The 17,318-nt window shown below is 50.4% G+C and overlaps 2 protein-coding genes across 5 annotated transcripts in view; both read right to left on the bottom strand.

Moving 5' to 3' along the window:
* Positions 1-4,344, bottom strand: part of HOXD3 (homeobox D3) — a 20,955-nt gene extending 16,611 nt beyond the window's left edge. For 2 of the 3 annotated variants that reach the window (XR_005718949.1, XM_040228211.1), the window contains exon 1: positions 4,257-4,344. The gene's annotated coding sequence lies outside the window, so the exon portion shown is untranslated. The remainder of the gene's footprint in view (positions 1-4,256) is intronic. The other variant, XM_040228212.1, reaches the window with a different exon arrangement.
* Positions 1,225-17,318, bottom strand: HOXD4 (homeobox D4). Of its 2 annotated transcripts, XM_040228218.1 has the most exons (3): positions 9,936-17,311; positions 5,235-9,680; positions 1,225-4,687 (listed from the first exon to the last, which is right to left on the bottom strand). In XM_040228218.1, the coding sequence occupies exons 2-3, from the start codon at positions 5,674-5,676 to the stop codon at positions 4,353-4,355; spliced, it is 777 nt and encodes a 258-aa protein (XP_040084152.1). In that variant the 5' UTR covers positions 5,677-9,680; positions 9,936-17,311; the 3' UTR covers positions 1,225-4,352. The 2 variants fall into 2 exon arrangements, with proteins under 2 accessions (XP_040084152.1, XP_040084153.1); XM_040228219.1 differs by having other exon boundaries at positions 5,235-17,318.

Genomic DNA, 17,318 nt, shown 5'->3' with positions numbered 1-17,318 from the left:
CTTTGCGTGGCAGATTAATGACGACTCCGTGTTTCTTAAGGGACGTGCTGAATTAATTATTTCGCCAATCACGTGGTCGGGACTTGTAGAAATCTATTCTTATCATCTTCCTCGCACTTTGAAAATTCTCCGGGTTATGAAAGGCCCTCCCCCGGCTGCCGGCGAGCCCCGGCCGCCCAGCCCGGCGCGGGGGGCAGGGAGGGCTCCCCAACATGGCGGGCGCGCGGGAAGCGCCGACTGCCTAGGGTCCCCGATTTACGGTCCTGTACTCCGGCCGGCTGGGCTGAGCACTCGCTTCCTCCTCATCCCTGCCCGCGATTCAATACACACGACCCAGTGATGTATTGGTGGGCACAGGAGGAGGCATTAACCATAAGACGGGCAGAGGACAATCATAAAATGTGTCTGAATATTTAAACTTCTGTCTGCGCACTTATAAATACACATGTCCACGCGTCTGAGGCGAGCCCTTACATATATTAAGGACACACGTCTGATTTTTTGCATTCTGCTCATTTCCTGTCGAGAGTAAGCTCCCCCCCCCATCTATTTTGGGACTTCTGTCTTGGCCCCCTCTAAAAGGCGAGGCCAAGACGTGAAAAGCCCTCGTGAAAAAAACAGCGCGCGCCACTCTTTATAGTGGGGAGTGTTTATTGTCGTCTGGAGGGCGGAAGGGGCGCTCAGGGGAGGAGGGGCAGCTGCTGCAGGCCCCAGTGGGGCTGAACAGCTCAGAGTAGAAGGAGCCCAAGACTGGAGGCCAGAAGGGTAAGATCCGAGCAGCCACGGCCATCCTCAGGTTGGCCCGGAGCCCAGCGCCAGACACTCTTAGAGTTGGGGAGCCAGGAGATCTCTCACTCACCATGTCACAGATCGAGGGGGTCTGGGGCTGACCTGAGCCTGCACAGAGCCAAACTGGAGCCTCTTTTTAGCCCAGGAAGTTACTTATTTTCCTTAAAAAAAAAAAAAAAAAAAAAAAAAGCCCACCCCGCCCCCACCCCAGCCTGACTCCAGCCTCTGTCTTTCCAATGCACACAAAATTTAACAGCCAAATTGGGAGTATGTAGGTATGGGGGAGGGAGAAAATGGTAGAATTTCTACGCCTTACAGTTTAACCCTCACACATCAGGCATATTATAGAAAATAATAAAATACATTGTTTATACTGGATGTAAGCTTTTAGAACACCTAATGAAGAATGCTTCTGTGGAGGCACCAAACAGAAGGGAGATTTCGCTACACCTTTTATTATTTTAAATATAGATCAATGAATTACATCAAAACTACAGGCAACAATTAGTATAAATAATACTTTAATCAGTGGCAGCAGAACATTGATCAGTTCTATTAAGAAAGCATCTTGTGTGAACAGACACCATGGGGCTGACAGACAATGTCATCTCCCAACAAAAGGCTGCAATGGACAAAGTGAGATGGGAGTCTGAGAAGCAGTGTCCTCAGCAAACACTTCACTCCCCCCAGTTACTATCCCAACATACCATTTTTAAAAACCCTCAAAACAAACACTTCTGGCTCATAGTTGGGGGAACAAACTGGAAACAAATAAAAGCAAATGGGCACTGAGGCTTTCTACAACTAGGTCTCCAGAACACGTTCCCAGAAGGAAACTCATTTCTTTCCCTGCCCTGGCCAGCTGGGGGGCCCTGTTTCTTGCCCGCCCCACTCCTGTGGGCCCAAATGGACGAGAAGGTCTGATTGGGACCTCAGGGTTGAGGGCTGCCCTCTGGGCCTTGCAGGCCCCATTAACATTTCAAAAGAGAATCCCTAGAAGCCGAGAAGGAGAACTGAGACTTATCAACAAAGAATTTGTTTCTCTGATAAAATTACTTTCCAAAGTAGTGGGGCTATTTTTAATAAGGAACTTGGGTTTTCTTCATCAAATATACCTCTTGGCTTTCCTCTAGGGCAGAAGTGAAGGCAGTTAAGTAGTTTGGCATTTGGTCTGAAGCTGGGATGAGTAACCTGAACTTCTAGGAAGGGAAGAAATCTATATAATAATTTTTATAATGCATATATAGTTGGACATTGTGAAATATATACCCCCCAACAAGGAGAAGTTTTGATGTATTAACAAGTTTGGGTTTTAGGGAAGAATCTGAGCAACTTTTCAACTTGCCTAAAGATGGCAGCTCTTTTCAAATGCTACATCCAAAGACTGCTCTCCATGTTAGAGGGGGGAAAAAAGAAGAGAAGGGTAGTTAGAGTCCAAAAGGTTAAGGGTTTAGAGGTCAGTCCTCCCGGCTGAAATACAGCTAATCGAATAGAAAATTTGTCCTCTGGATGAACCTGATTCTGTAATTTAGCCGAACTTCAGTAAAATACCTTTTCAGCTTCTCAACGTGAGGGCATCAGAAAAAAGACATCTTGACTATGTATGAACTCTGTGCTTTTTGTCATAGAAACAATGATGCAAATAATGCAGGAATATCCATCTTTAATATCCCGACGTGGCGATATTCAAGTATTGCCATGTGCAAGTCTGAGAGCCAGGCTCACCCCAAGGAGGAACAAAGAGCTGTCCCTGGGGTCTAATACAAAAGACCAAGGCTTGGAAGATACTTTAGAGAAGTGGAATTTCAGCCTAGGGACCCCAGTGAATACCTGCTCTCAGGAGACACAGAACCAAAGAACATGCCCGTAGAGGAAGTCTTTTTTCCCTCTACACTCAAATATATTTAAAAAATTACCTCTGAAGCCTTCTAAAGTGTTCTGAAGCACTGAAAAATAGCCCCAATTCTGAATCCCCTTTTCAACCTCCCTCCTGCTCCCTCCCCACTTTTGTCACTTTTTGGTAAGGGACAACCAGGGGTTTCTTTTTGGAGCCTGAGGCTTTGGGGTTTAAACTTCTGAAGCCTTGTTTCATTTGAGTCTATGAACTCTGGCCATTACCTTTGACTCTTTCCCCTTATCCTTAAGGGTCAACATTTTAGAAAAATGAGCTTTGAATCCTTCGCAGGCAAGGCATGAGAAAAACAACTAAAGAACATCTCCTGTTGTTTGAGAGTGATTGTTTTTAAACCACTATTCTCAAGACAAGGGAGCAGAAAGGGCCTGAAAACTTTTGTACTTTTACAAATTCCGCTTCTAATTAACAGGTTGAGAAATTCCTTAGATTTGTTTTGAAAAATTAAAACAGGGGGAAAAAACCCTAAGACCAACTTTTATGGACTTCTAGATTCAGTTAGTTTTTCATTTTTTAAAAAGCAAGATTTCCTCACCTTCCCACTATCTCCCCAATGCACATCCCTTCTCCCATACCAGCCATACACCAATTCCTATAAAATACTGCTACATGGAATATTTGGGGACATTCGGAATCCAGTTGGAACAGAAAATTCAGTCATTATCTAATGACCCAGAACATGGAGGTTTTGTTTTCTTTCCCCAGAAGAAAAATGTTGGACCATTTGTTTCTTTCTTTTCTCCCTTTCCTCTAATCACCCAGAACTAGTTCTAAGCACAGTGCTGAAAAACGCACATGTGGAAATATATATTCAAGAACTCAACTTTGAGTGGATCCTTCCCTTCCCTCTAGAAGGGTTAAGGGCCCCCTATATACATTTCCTGGGAGTGGGGAGGGGGTGGAGTTCCAGCCAGAAGTCAGGCCACGCACCTCTGATTCCGCTCCCTGAAACTCAACCCCTTTCACATGTTAAGTTTTTTGGCAACACCATGTCAGTTATTTCTGTACCCCAATTCTCCAACAAATAAATATTTAAGCAAATATAAACATAAAACAACCCGTTTCTGCTTCCTTCTTAGACTCATTTCTTTGGGCACGGGGACACCAGGAGCAAAATATATATATATATATATTTTTTTTTTTTTTTTCACACTGGAAATTATACAGACAACCCAGAAAGTTCAGGAATCCTGGCTCAGCTCTCCTGCTTCTACTGAAAACACCTAGCGCAGAGGCGGCCAAGCTTCTGCCTCAACTCTGGCACATTTTTAAACCACAAAGATCCCTGGAGGGGTGGGGTGGGGGAGCATGTTCAAATTCACACTGGGATAAAGCATCCAACCTTCATTTGCAAATTCAAAACCCAACAGCAGAGATTTTCAGGAGTTTAATGACTCGCCAAGGTTTTATGTTCTCAATAGCTCCTGCCATTTGATAATATACTTAGAATCCCACCCCCTCCCACCCCCATCCCCGATCCAGGGAGGGGGCTGTCCTAGGGCAGGATGCTAACCTTAGGGAGGCCTGCGTGTGTCCCAGGTCCACCCCACAGTACCTTAGAGCCCAGGGAGGTGACAGCAGGCCCGGCCTGCCCCCGCAGCTTCGGCTCAGCCAGGAGCTCAGGGAGGGGGGGGGCCCAGGGTCCCCACTTCTATAAGGTCGTCAGGTCCGTGTGGTGGTCCTTGGCCAGCGGCTGCAAATGCTGCCCGGGGGCAGCTGAGGAGGAGCAGGAGGACGAGGACGAGGACGAGGAGGACCTGCCTTTGGTGTTGGGCAGCTTGTGGTCTTTTTTCCACTTCATCCTCCGGTTCTGGAACCAGATCTTGATCTGGCGCTCGGAAAGACACAGGGTGTGAGCGATTTCAATCCGACGGCGCCGCGTCAGATACCTGTTAAAATGAAATTCTTTTTCCAGTTCTAGGACTTGCTGCCGGGTGTAGGCCGTCCGGGACCTCTTGGGCTCCCCGCCGGTGTAGTTGGGGTTCACTGAGAGACAAAAGAGATCGCACAAGGTCAGCTCCGGCCTCGGGGTAGGCCCCTGGCCACCGGCCCTCACTTTCTGGCGCGCCCCGAGGTCGGGCCCTCTCTGCGCTCCCTCCTGGCCCGCTGCTCCCTGCCTCCCGCCCGCCCTCTTTCCCCAACGCACACGCTCCTTCCCTCCCATCCCCTCGCACCCACCTGCTCCCCTGGGCTCGCAGGCAGGGATCCCCAAACGTACCCCCGTCTCCCCAGCCTGCCGCCAGCTCCAGAATTCCCAGGCATTTTGGAAATCCCCTCTCCTCCACCGCGTTCCCTCCACTCTGAAAATGGAGTCCTCCCCCACCCCACCCCCATCTCCACCCCTTTTTGCGCCCACAGCCAAGCAGCCAGCCACATGGTCCCGGCCTGCTCCCTCGGCTATAAAAATTTATGGAGAGAGTAATTGCGGCGCCCATTGAAACCCCACACGCCCCCACCCACTCGCACCCCCTCTCAGGGCTCATGCTGCCGCCGGGTCAGGGTGGAGACTGAGCGGTCCTGGGCCCGTCCTTACCGGAATTCACGTGCACCTTCTTCATCCACGGGTAGACCACGGCCGGCTGCTTGAGGGCAGTCCCGGGGGGCGGCTGCTTGGGGCCGCCTGGCTGGCTACAGGCCCGGGCGCCGGGCAGGGGTGCGGGCGGGGGCGCGGAGGGCGCCGGACATGGCTCTCCTGGAGCACCGTAGTGGCCGCCGGGGCCGCCGGGTTCTGGCCCGTGACCCCGCGTGGGCAGAGACGGGCCGGGCCCGGGGCCGCCGCCTCCGAAGGTCTGCTCACCGAAGTCGGGCCGTGGGTAGAGCCCCGGGGGCTGGAAGTCGGTCCCCTGCGCGGTACCGCCGCCGCCGTAGTAGTCAGCGCCCTGCTCGCCTAGGTAGCCGCTCTGCAAATACTCCTCGCACGGAGGAAACTTGGGGTCCACATACTTGGAGTTCACCATATAGGAACTCATGGCCATTAATTTCAGAAGGTAGAAAATACTAATTTTTCTCGTGTTGTCTTTTTTTCTTCTTCCATAGGGCCCTCCTACTTGCTGTCAACTGAATAAAGTTGGCGGCCATGTGACCAGGCCAGCCAATAGCGAGGGAGTGAGTTTATCACCGGGCTGGTGAGCATCTCATAATTTTCACAAATTTAACTAAATAACATACGTGTAATCAAGTGACTTACCGTGTCACCTTTGAGGGCTCCCACCAGATGTTAGTGGAGTTCTAATCCCAGCACCCTCATTACCCACTGGGAACCCCAGCTTTTGTCTGCCACTGACTTTGCTAACCTCCACTGCCCTCTCCATGCACCCTGCCTGCAATCAGCCCCCCAAAATGGGCACAGTTCAAAAGGGAATGAATCTCCCATATTTGTCAAGGTGCATGGCATCAAAAGGTGGGTGGAGGAGGTGACTCCTGAGTTGGACAGAGAACCGCAGGCAGGCAGGACTCCCGCCCGCCCAGCCCGCGGAAACGTGAAGACTGCCATACAAAGGCCGAATCCCGCCGGCTTTGTCTTCATCAGGGTCACCCAAAAGTTACTACAATCTGGCTGCCCTGAATCAAATTAGGCAATGAGTAACTGCCAAGCTTTCTTCGAAGGCCAGGGTGTTTGTAGCCAAATCTGGCCTTGCTGGTATGGCAAGAAGCCCCCTTGATTCTCTGGCTAGGGCAGCGCAGGAGGGTAGCCCAGGAAGGTTGTGAGGTAACCCCACCTCACTCAAAAGCATCCCTAAAAGGACCATAAACTCCCTCTTTCCGGCTCACCTTCTTCCCACCTGGCAGTAAAGGTCAACAAGCCTCCTCTTTGGGGACCCTCCAACTTTATGCCCCAAGAGAGGAGACTGATCCTGGGGCTACCTGACTCCCACTTCACTCCCCAGTGCCCCCAAACCTAATCCTTTGGCCCTGCATTCATGCAACCAGTTAGGGATTTACACAGGGGGCCCTGTTTGAAGGTGAGGAGCTTCTCCAGGAAAAGGCTACTTTACATTATTGGGCTCCGACGATCCTCCTGCCTGGAGTCCAAGGTAATAAAACAGAAAAAAGCAACTGACCAGTCGGCTGCCTCTGGCCTCCACTTCTGACTATTGCGGAGAATGTGAAGTTTTTGCATCGACCATATATTCCCCTAGAATCGAATCTGTGACTACGTGGATACTACACAAATTCGGTTCTACAGGGTATATATAGACAACGTTACTGCCTCCAGGTTCCACCCAGAGCAAGTACCCAGACTGTTGCCAGCCCCAGCCTCCTCCTCCTCAGAGCCACCAGCCCGACACAGCCACTCTCACTTTCAGAGACAGTTCAGGTAGTCTGAAGTGCTTGGTGGCAATTTGCAGCAACGAGTTCCCCATCCTTGTAACAGAGCCGGGGTTACCAAGCAGCCAACGAGTCAGGACAGTCTTCTTAAGAAAGAAAGAAAAGAACAGAAGAAAAATAATCCATCGCAGAATGGCGACTGTATTATTATCCCCTTTTCGGATGCACATAACACCCCCTCCCTTATCAAGTGGTATTTTCCAGAAAGGAGAAAATGCCCTAGTGGCAGAAGAAAAAGAGGCAAGAGGGAATATCCTCTGCCCCTTCTTTTCCCCACTGCCAGGGCAAGCCAGGTTGGCTGGCTAAGCTAGTTCTCCAAGAAGTCGCACGTTTACCTTCCAGGGCTCTGAGCCCGGCTGGCTTCTCTGTCCGGCTGCTGCTTACCACCCCCAGGCAGGCACTGCTTGCAGGCACGGAGCTGCCCTGGGCTGGGGCTGGCGTACTAATGGTGAAGGGCAGGGCGAGGGGTCATTCGAAATCATTTACAAACATATCACAAAGTTTCATTATTTTTGCTTTGCCGACAGCAGCACACAAGAGTACAAAAGTTCACGAAGTGTGCCCGCCCTAGTGCTTCACGCAGTCTGGGGCTCACCCCTCAATTCACAGCACCAAGAGGGCTCAGGACTGGGATGGATTTCGGGGGCAGAGGGATATCCGGGCTTGGGTGGGGATTTTGGATCCTTAACTCTAAACTAGAAGTATTTCATTTTGTTTTTTTATTTTACCCTCATGATTCAAAAATTGTTTTCAAGCCTCAACTTGGGCCTTGGTGGAACAGGGAGAATTCCCTCCACTCCCCCCACCCCTAGTCTGGCGAAACTGGCTGACTTCTCTGCACTGTGCACACTCCCCACACACTCCCCCCAATCCTTTGGTTCCAGTGCTTTGGCTATTTTGTCGGGATTTCCCGGGTGCCAATTCTAACAAGACCTTCTGAAACTCCCCCACACCCAGCTCCCTTGTCCCAGGGGGTTCCCCCAACTTCCTTTAATCCCAAGAGCTCCTGGGTACCTTGGGTCTAGACTTTATCCAGACAAATTGGGGGAGCCTGCTGGGATGAGTGGGGACCTGGGTTAGGGTACACATTTTCATATTTATTAGACACTGTGACCTGCATTTCACCTTATTGCTCCACTCCTTCAGACAGGTCAAAGCCAACGAGTTATTGATGAACAAAAGCGTTAAATATTCACCTCCCGCTCAACTGCCCATACAAATGCTTTTGATGTCTCCGGCTTTTTGTGCTGTGTTCAGCTACGGGGTGCCAATCCTGGGTTTGCAAGCAAGGAGCATCCACAGAGATAAGCACCCAGAGCCAGGGGAGCTACAGGAAGAGGGCAAGACCAGGAGTTCTGGGGACGCTGGATTTTCCGGCCTGGAGCTTGGGTTCCTGTTTCACTTGAGACAGGCTGATTCATAGAGGTGAACTATGTACTGCGTGGATCCTCCACTCCTAGGGGGTGGGCACAGCCCCTAGGAAGTTGATTATGTTGCCCAGGCTGGAGGGCAGAAATCTGGCCCAAAGCCAAGCCTCATCTTCTCCGACCCTAGAAAGAGGACATCTCACCAGAAAGGGAGGGTGCCTGGTTCTTAACATCTTCACACATTCCATCTGTCATTAAAATAAAACCATCTCCGTTTTGCATGAGGGAGGGGCCCCTGGTCTTTCCTGGAGTCTCTTCCTACCACCATCATCTTGAGATAGCCTTCCTGGACAGTTCATAGGCCTCCTCAGAAGTGTACCTACCTGTCTTCCGCGGCATAAGCAACTCTGAAAGAGCCAAACTTTTGAGCCCAACACCCCAAGAATCTCTGGCCCCCACCGCACCCCCAAACACCCCCCCGCCTTGTCTGCCTGCAACGCTAGCGGCTCTGGTGCAGAAATTCTCGAATTGCAGTTAGAGAGGAGCAGGAGTGAATTAGAAGTGCCGTATCCCTCCCTCCTCAGCCCGAGACCCCAACCCAGGACCCAAATCGCTGAGGCCGGGGCTGAGCCGGGGGAGAGGGCAGGAGGGACTTTCACATAAAGCTCAGAATTTTCAGCCCTTGCCGGAAGCGGGCCAACCCAACACACCCGCAGCCGTAAAGGGTTGCGTCCCCCCACCCCGCACCTTCTTTTTATTAAAAACAAAAGAGAAAAGGTCGGGGCCAGGCTGGACCGGGTTAAGATGGGCTGGGCGGCGAATGGGGATCGCGTTGCCTGGGTGCTTAGCAGGTTGGTTCGAGCAGAAGGCGATGCTCGGCGCAACTTGTTAATAGGGCAGGCTGCTAATTAGCTGCAAGCTCTTCACAGACGCGTCCGCTGAGGCGGAGCTGCACCTGTGCGAGCTGGGGAGGCCTGGGAAGGCCGAGAAGGTCCAGGGAGGCCCAAGGAGACAAGTGCGAGTGCTCGCGACGCGTTCCTCTAGTTAGGTGACTGGAAACTAGGCCCCAGAAAATCTTCCCGGGAGTCCAGCTTAGATCCTCCAGTTCCAAACGGGCTCCCCTCGCTTACCCAGGCCTGGGGAGGCAAGGGCCGTTTATCCACCCGCCCACACCCCCTGGTTCGGCCCTTCTCCCCACACCCGCCCCGTTATCAATACCGCCCCTTCGCGATTCGGAAGAAACGGGGAGGTACTTACAGCACTGGTGTCTCACGGTCCCGAACCTGTTGCAATGGAAACGGGGTCACTTAAATTCCACAGGATAATAAAACAGAGATGGATGATACACAGAAAAATGACAAGGCCCAGACACCCCACCAATACCCGGACCTCCTTCCTGCTTCGGATGCACGCCCCTAGGAACTGCGCCAAGTTCTCCGCGAAGTGGGAGACTGCAGTACTCAAGGGCAGACCCGCGGTAGGAGAGTACGCCCCCATCACCTCCCCCACGCCATGCACCCCTTTGGGCAAAACCTTACTTTTTGCCTGGCCCGACTCAGGCGGTCTGTAACAGGGTTTCCCCCGTGGGAAAACGGGAAGCGAGGAGAAAACGGGCCTTTGTGTGTTTCCTTCTGCAAAATCGGCTGGGTGGGCGCCGGTCCACTGGGGAGGGGGCAGCCGCTGCATCTGTCCCTTGCCCCAGCTCCCCGTCTGTCTCGAGCTGGAGCAACTCAGCACCCCCTTTCCAATTTCAGATTGGTTTCAAATTCCCCAGCCAACCAGTGCCCCCTCAAAACTGTCTTCTTCCCAAAGAAGGACCAGGCAAGGCTGGGACTTGCCGTCCCACTTCTCTCTAATTCAAAACAAAGAGCAATTTCCAAGGGAAATGAGGACCCAAATGATAGCCAAGGAAGAGGAAAATCGATGGGTTTAAAGGTAAATGGCAATGCTTTAGACTGTTACCCAGTTCTGTGGATATGACCGTTTCATCAGCATTTTTGCTGGAGAACCCACAAAGCAATCTTACAAAGCAGTGGTCCTCACAGGGGCTGGTGTCCAGCTTTCAGTCGCCTCTAGTTTTATTCTGGGACAGGGGTCTTCTCTGAGAAATCGCAGGGGCAGAGCATCTCCATGCTTAAACTTTATATCTGTCCACCTAGGCTACCCATTTTATTCCACTTCTGAAGCAGAACTTCACTCTGAGGAGGTGAGAGACAGAAAGTTCCTCTGGTGAGGTGAGAACCCTCAATTCCTAACTTTCTATGTCTAGAAGGGAGAGGGGATTCCCATCCTATTTCTTGATTTAGGTTAAACTAAAATTAACTTCCATGGGACTTCTCCCCACCACCAGGCAGAAAAGATGGGGCAGAGAAATCCCCCACCCCTGGAGTTGTCCTGGAAAAAGTAGTAAGTGACTTACTGGTTTTCTCTCCTAGTGGGCAGGGGAGCTGGGAGCAGACCTGTCTCCTTCTGAACCCGGCGCTAGCTGGAGCCTCTCACTTTCCTATCGCTGCTCCAGGAACCAAGCATCTGCACTTGTATGCTCTTAACCTAATTTATGGTGGGAATTATATTTTGGCTTGTCAACTCTCAAGCCATAAAACAAAGTTTATTGGAATCACGTGCTCGTAAATAGCCACTCAGGTCCCATCTCTGCAGAACCATAAATAACCTTCGGCTTTAAACTTTTATTCACTAAATAAAGGTTCACTGCAACTGTTCCCTCACATTTAAATAGTTCCAAATATCTAGGATTCAAGGGGGGGGGAAGTCATATTCATATCAATACCCTGGTCTTTTCAAATAGCATCTTTTCAGGGACTCTGTTTCGAGGGGGAGATAGTGCTATTTGGAAAAGGCTGGTTGGTGGGCATGTCTTATGATTCTTTGGCTGCATCCGCTGTGAGTACCATCAACTCCTTTATTTCAATCATTTTCTAGCTCTAGATGTGGTAAATAAAGAGGAAAGCCAAAGGTCATTTCTATTGGCTTATACCAGAAGTTATTTCAGATTTTGTTTTAGCTTCAATAAGAAAAGAGTGGTTGGAGGCTGGGTGGGCTTGGGGGTGGGGGTGGCAGTTGGAGTTAACACTTAGCTCTGTATTGTTGTGAATGGGCTCAGCAAAAGTTGAAGGTAGCCACATGCCTAGAGGTTTCTGTAATTTGCTTAGATCTGGAAGGGAAGCCTTTGCAAGTGACCAAACTGCTTAAAACAGCAAGACTTGGGGTTTGGTGATGTGAGAAAGTAGAGGATAGCCTCATCGGGCATCTTTGGCAACTGAAGCTCTAAAGAAGGTTATAAAACAATAAAACAGCCCTGGTGTGAAGGGGACAGGGTGTGAGGAAACAAATGAGGCTCTCAGGAACCCAAGCCCAGGAAGTCAGATGTCCCTAGTCCCACAGGGCCTGGGGTCCAAATCTGGCTGGGTAAGATCCTATCTCTCCCCATCTTACCCCTCCACTCCCCGCCCCCCACTGCCACTCCCACCAGAGGGAGAGCCTGAGAGGAGGAGGCAGCGTGCTCTCCCGCTGAGAAAACCAAGAAAAGAGCTTGGGCCTGAGCACTGCTCCATCAGAGAGTGTGACTCCGTGCTTGGGGTAAGTGGGGGTGGGAAAGACACCCCCAGCTCCCACCAAAGGGAGTGAATGAAAAGAGAATTGACACTGCCCCCCTCAGCATCCTTCCACAGCCCACCAGAGTTGCTACCAAACAGTGTGGAAACATGTGATTTTGAGTATTCCGATTAAAAGAATGGATGTTCTCTGTAGCTTTGTAGAGCACATATACATCTAAGATTTCTAAATAAAATTCAGTTGTGAAAGTTCTCATCAGCAAGTCCTATCAAACCTATGAAAGAGATTCCTTTCTACTAAAATCTCTTTGTATCCTAATTTCCACCCATTCTCTGTGCATTTCTAAACCCATTTCCTAATTTCACATTCATTGGATAGAAAGCAGGGAGCTATTAGTCCAGACTGTATGGCATTTATTTCTCTCCCCCAACCCCCACCCATTAGCCCACTTAGAAGTATCTTTTTCTTTTACAGTTGGTAGCATCTGTTTTTAAAATATGAGTAAAGATCAACCTTTAAAAACTGTTTTCTGACTCTATTAGCATAGGTGAGCAGCTTCAAAACAAGTCCTTGTTAATCCATTTTTTAAAAAGTTTGAGGGCTTGGGAAAGGCTTCCTTTTTTTTACTTAATTCCTAACTTAATAAAACTGAGTTAACCAAAGGATATATGACATTCTAGGCAGTTGTGATGAGCTTTTTATGGAAGAAGGGTGGTATAAAGAGAAGACCAGACTGAGGAGATGGTGTTTGAAACAATGTCTGGCACCTAATCTGGGCTCAGGAGACATTTTTTGAATGAATGATAATGAAAGATGATGACTGGGGCTTGCCCACAGTCTTCACTGTGGCTTACATAAGAAGAATAAAATTATACAGCCTACTCTGCATATTTAGATGATAACAGGAAAGTAACTAGCTCTGCTGAGGAGAAAGGAGGAAAGAAAGGAAGACATTGAGGCACATAACTTCAATCACTTTCTAATCTTAGGAGAGTCAGATAACATGATTAAGGAGAGTGTACACCTTCCTCCAATCTTCCCTTGGCCCCTGTCCCCAATTTTGGGCTTTTTTAGATGAATGACAGAGTGGAATGGGGAAGAGCAAACTCTGTCTAGTAAGAAGGCTGAGCACCAAGGAGAAGAGCAGATTGGCTTGGGCCGATTTCTTGGGGCTTTTCCAAGGACTGTCAATGGTGGTGGTCCGAAGTCATGAAGACGAGGTGGGGGAGAAGATGTAGGAGCCTTCTTAGAAACCTGTTGCTGGGTACAGTGAGATTCTGAGCACCGTCTTCCCCATCTGACTGGAAAGAGCCAGTTCTTGGAGTTTCTGCTCAGAGAGCTCCCATGAGCTAGAGTCCCCCGCAGGGCTCTCCCAACCCAGATGCCAGAGCCACTCCCAGGAAGGAGGAGAAAGTGAAGGGGCCCAAGAGGCATCAGCTGCACTCCAAACCTAATGAGGTCCGTTCTCTGCCTGCCCTAGAGGCCCTTGCTATGTGGCCTAGGAAAGGATAGTCTGACCTTGACTTGCAAGAGGCCTCTTGTCCAGAGGTGGTGTTGAACTCTTCTCTTAAACTATCTCCACAACCAGGATAAGTGGGAATGAGACTTCAGATGAATCCCCTAGACCAGGGGTAGGAAGGAAACTGCCAGGCCTGACACTTAGGGACACAGGCTGGGGAAGAGCCAGAGAAGGGCTGAGCAGGGAGTCCCAAGCATGAGAGAATATAATTTCATATTCCTGACACTATACTCTATCGCTGAAAGAGGAACACTTCTCCTGCTACCCCCACCCCCTCCCCTACAGTAGGGTCTGCTCCCTGGAACTCTGCCTTGGTGTCTTCTGGGAAGGAGAGGTAACCCCAGAGGTAACAATTCCAATAGTGAGATGTGGCATCCCAAAAAAACGGGCTCTGGGGCAGGACCTCTAATGGGGGGCCAGACCTGGAAAAAGCTCCAGCAGGTCCAAGAAAAGCAGAGTGTGGGGTAGCCATCTAAGCCCATTGAGAACCAAGAACAGAGGTTAGATGGATCAGGAGACGGGGGTGACTGGGCAGCTGCAGCACTGCCCAATTTCATGGGCCAAACTCTGCCAGGCATGGTTTATAGCAGGAGGGACAAGGTGTGTTTGGACAGAAAATCCGACCCAGGTGGACTCCTGGTTAAGCAGAAGCAGCTTGGCCAAGGGCTGCAGAGGCCCTCTTAGGAAAAGTCTGTAGTCAGAAGTCCTGGAGGCCAGGGGTAAGGGGTAGAACCTGGCTGCATGGGAAGGGTGTACATATGTGTGGGTTACAGCCTGAGATAGTATTTATATAATTCTTTTTAAAAGATATAAAGTATCTCAAAAAATAGAAGGGCTGATGGAGGTCTGAGCGGGATAGGCCTCTTTAAGACACACCTTGACATCACCATGGCCCAAGGTGGGAGCTGTGGCTCAGCCATGGCCCTGGAGCCCAGATCTTGGAACACAAACAGATTAAGGGTGTGGAACACTACTTGTCTCCTTTGTGTTGCCCACTGGCGTTGGCCTTTTCCACTCTGTCCCAGCTTTCAAGATACTGAAAACAAGGGTACTTGTCTTGGGGCTGTAAAAGAGGCTGTGACTGATGGGTGGTGGTAAGGAGGGTGTCTCCAGAAGGTGGCCAGTAGGGCCTGTTCTCTAGTAAGAACTGAGCTTTCTGTAAGAGTCATGGATGTGCCTGTGTGGGTGTGAGGCTTCTGCTACCTGATATCTGCCCACTGAGGAGCTAGGGGCACCTTCCTCTTGGATATGGCCCTGAAGTCTACCTGTAGGCAGGTGCCAGACAATGAGACCCAAGGAAGCAGGGCCTGTGAGACCCATTATAGCAACAGGGGAAGCCCCAGATCCATGTTTTCCTGTGACCAAGCCCAAGCCTGTCTTCTCTGTACAGTTCAGAGACTGAGTGCATGAACCAGGTCTCTCTAAGCTCTAAAAGGCTAGGCCTGATTATTAAACAGAAAAAGTATACTGATGATAAGAAACACCTATTGAATGCTTGTTATCCAATATGTGATTGAAACAGGTATTGAATGTTTGGCTTGTGCCAAAAACCCATTTTAAGTGCCTAATCAGTGAGTTAATGTATGTAAAATAGTTAGAATAGTGCTGGGCATATAGTAGTGCTATGTAAGTAAAAATCCTCATAACAACCCTTGAAGGTATTCTAATTATCTCTGCTTTCCACATGAGGAAACAAGCCCAGAGAGTTTGCCCTACTTGCCTAAGCTCACACAACAGTTAAGTGGAAAAAATTTGAAAGAAGGCGGTCTGTATCTAGAACCTATTCACCTCTTTGAAAAAATCTCTGAGTTAGCAAGCGGTCAACTTCCCTTTCCCAATTTGGTAGCAACTAGTCAGCTTATGACTTTTCCCTGGTGGCTCAGATGGTAAAGCATCTACCTGCAATGCAGGAGACCCAAGTTCAATCCCTGGGTCAGGAAGATCCCCTAGAAAACCCAACGAAAGAGAGAGCTCCCTTAACTAGGGGGCGGGGCATTGCTAAATGGTAGCGAGAACTTGGCCCCTGTAGACCACAGAATCATAAAAGATACAGGAAAGACCCTCGACGAGTACTCAAACATAAGCATACATCTTAACTGCCATGGTGGAGAGTGTATAAACTGCAGGTTCTAGACATCCTGATTCAGTAAATCTGAAACAAAGGAACCTGCATTATAAAGAAGAGGCTTGAATGCAGGCCTTCATTAAGAATCACTGCTCCAACTCAGGGAAATGAGGGAAGCAAAAAGCTGTGTTGCCAGGAGACAACAAGGAACAGTGACGTTGGATCAGAGCCAGTTGGGGATGTCACCGCTGATGCGAGAAACACCCCCATGGAGCCCACTAAAGGCCTGAAATGGGTGCAATGGGTAAAGAAGAGTGTGAGGGTGGTGTGAAAAGGGGGAGAGATGAGTAACTGCGGGGTTTTCAAGCCACACGCAAGAAGTCACCCTGGATCTCGGAGCCTCGAAGGAGTCCCGGGGCCGAGGCCTTGTTCTAAGTGAGCCTGGGCGAGCCCATCAGCTTGAGGCAGGGGACGATGAACGCTCGGCTTGTCAAGGCTGCCGGTTCTAGGTTCCAGGAATTGCAAGAAAGTAAAGTGGCAAGAACAGCAGCCCAAATGAAGGGGCTGGTAGGGATTGGACGTGGCTTGCCCCACCACCAGACCCTCTTTTCCAGCTCTTCAGAGCCCAAAGCGCAGAAATCGCGCCCCCTCCGGGAAGGCGGAGGAAGTGAGGTGGCCCGCCACCCCGGAACCTGCCTTCAGGTTCCCGGACCCCGGGCTGCCTCTGCAGCCAGTCTCGGGAAGCCGCCCCTGGGGGTGGGCGCCGCATCGCCAACTATCCTCGTTGGCGGAAAACACTTTGTGAGCTGGGGTGGAGGGCGGGGAGAGGGAGGGGGCGGGGTCAGTATCCCTCCCACGCTCCCGCCCGCGAGCGCCCGGGGCATCTCCCGCGCCTCCGTAGCCGACAGGACGCTTGTCCTACAGCGCCTCCTCCTGGACAAGGCGCCAGACAGCAAAGCAGGGGGACTGCTCCAGCCCCGGAAGCCCGAGGCCCCGGCTTCTTAGCGCGGGCAAAGGTCTTCCCGAACCAGAGGCTTGAGCTGGTCCTCCCTTCCCCTGGGGGCGGCCAGAAGGAGTCGAGAGGGCCCTGAGGCCACCCCCACCCCCACTCCCACCCTTAGCACTGACAGCAGGCTCGCGACCCAGAAGTGTGCATCCTCCGTTAATTAGGCGAGCCCAGGCGGAAAGACCCTACAGTTCGTGCGTTTATTTATTTATTTTTTGTTTGACTGCTTTCTGCTGAGCCACTGGTCCCCACAGAGCCTTCGAACGTGCTGCGCTGGCGTAACAAGATCCGAGAATGGTCCGGTTGAAGAATTGGCCTGAAGTTTGGCGGTTTGAACAGGCGCCAAGAGGAAAGGCCTTTTCCCAAAGCAGAAGCACCAGGCTGAAAAACATCTATACACTTCCCTGAGGATTATATACATATATATAATCTTCGTTTAAGGTGTTAAAAAATGTATGCATGTTTATTTTAACACCATGAAAGAAAGATTTGGTTTTCTTCTGGTCACTAGCTCGTATTTGCAGACTTTCTAAAGTACAGATTTAAATTTGCGTGAGGTGGTGAGTCAAGATGATTGAAAATAACGTGGTCAAGGGCAAGATGTTTGGCTATATTTAGATTGAAGGCTGGAATAAAGGAAAGATCAGGAGCGAATCTTGAGGCAGGGCCGAGTGGAGAGATCGGGTTTTATCTTCCAGCTCTGAGTCCACTCGCCCCCTCCCCCCATCCGTGCTTTGCTGGTTGGATCCCCAGGCTGG

The sequence above is a fragment of the Oryx dammah genome, unplaced genomic scaffold (genome assembly GCF_014754425.2).
Source record: "Oryx dammah isolate SB20612 unplaced genomic scaffold, SCBI_Odam_1.1 HiC_scaffold_27, whole genome shotgun sequence".
Taxonomy (NCBI): domain Eukaryota; kingdom Metazoa; phylum Chordata; class Mammalia; order Artiodactyla; family Bovidae; genus Oryx; species Oryx dammah.
This window is presented reverse-complemented; position numbering and strand designations above follow the sequence as displayed.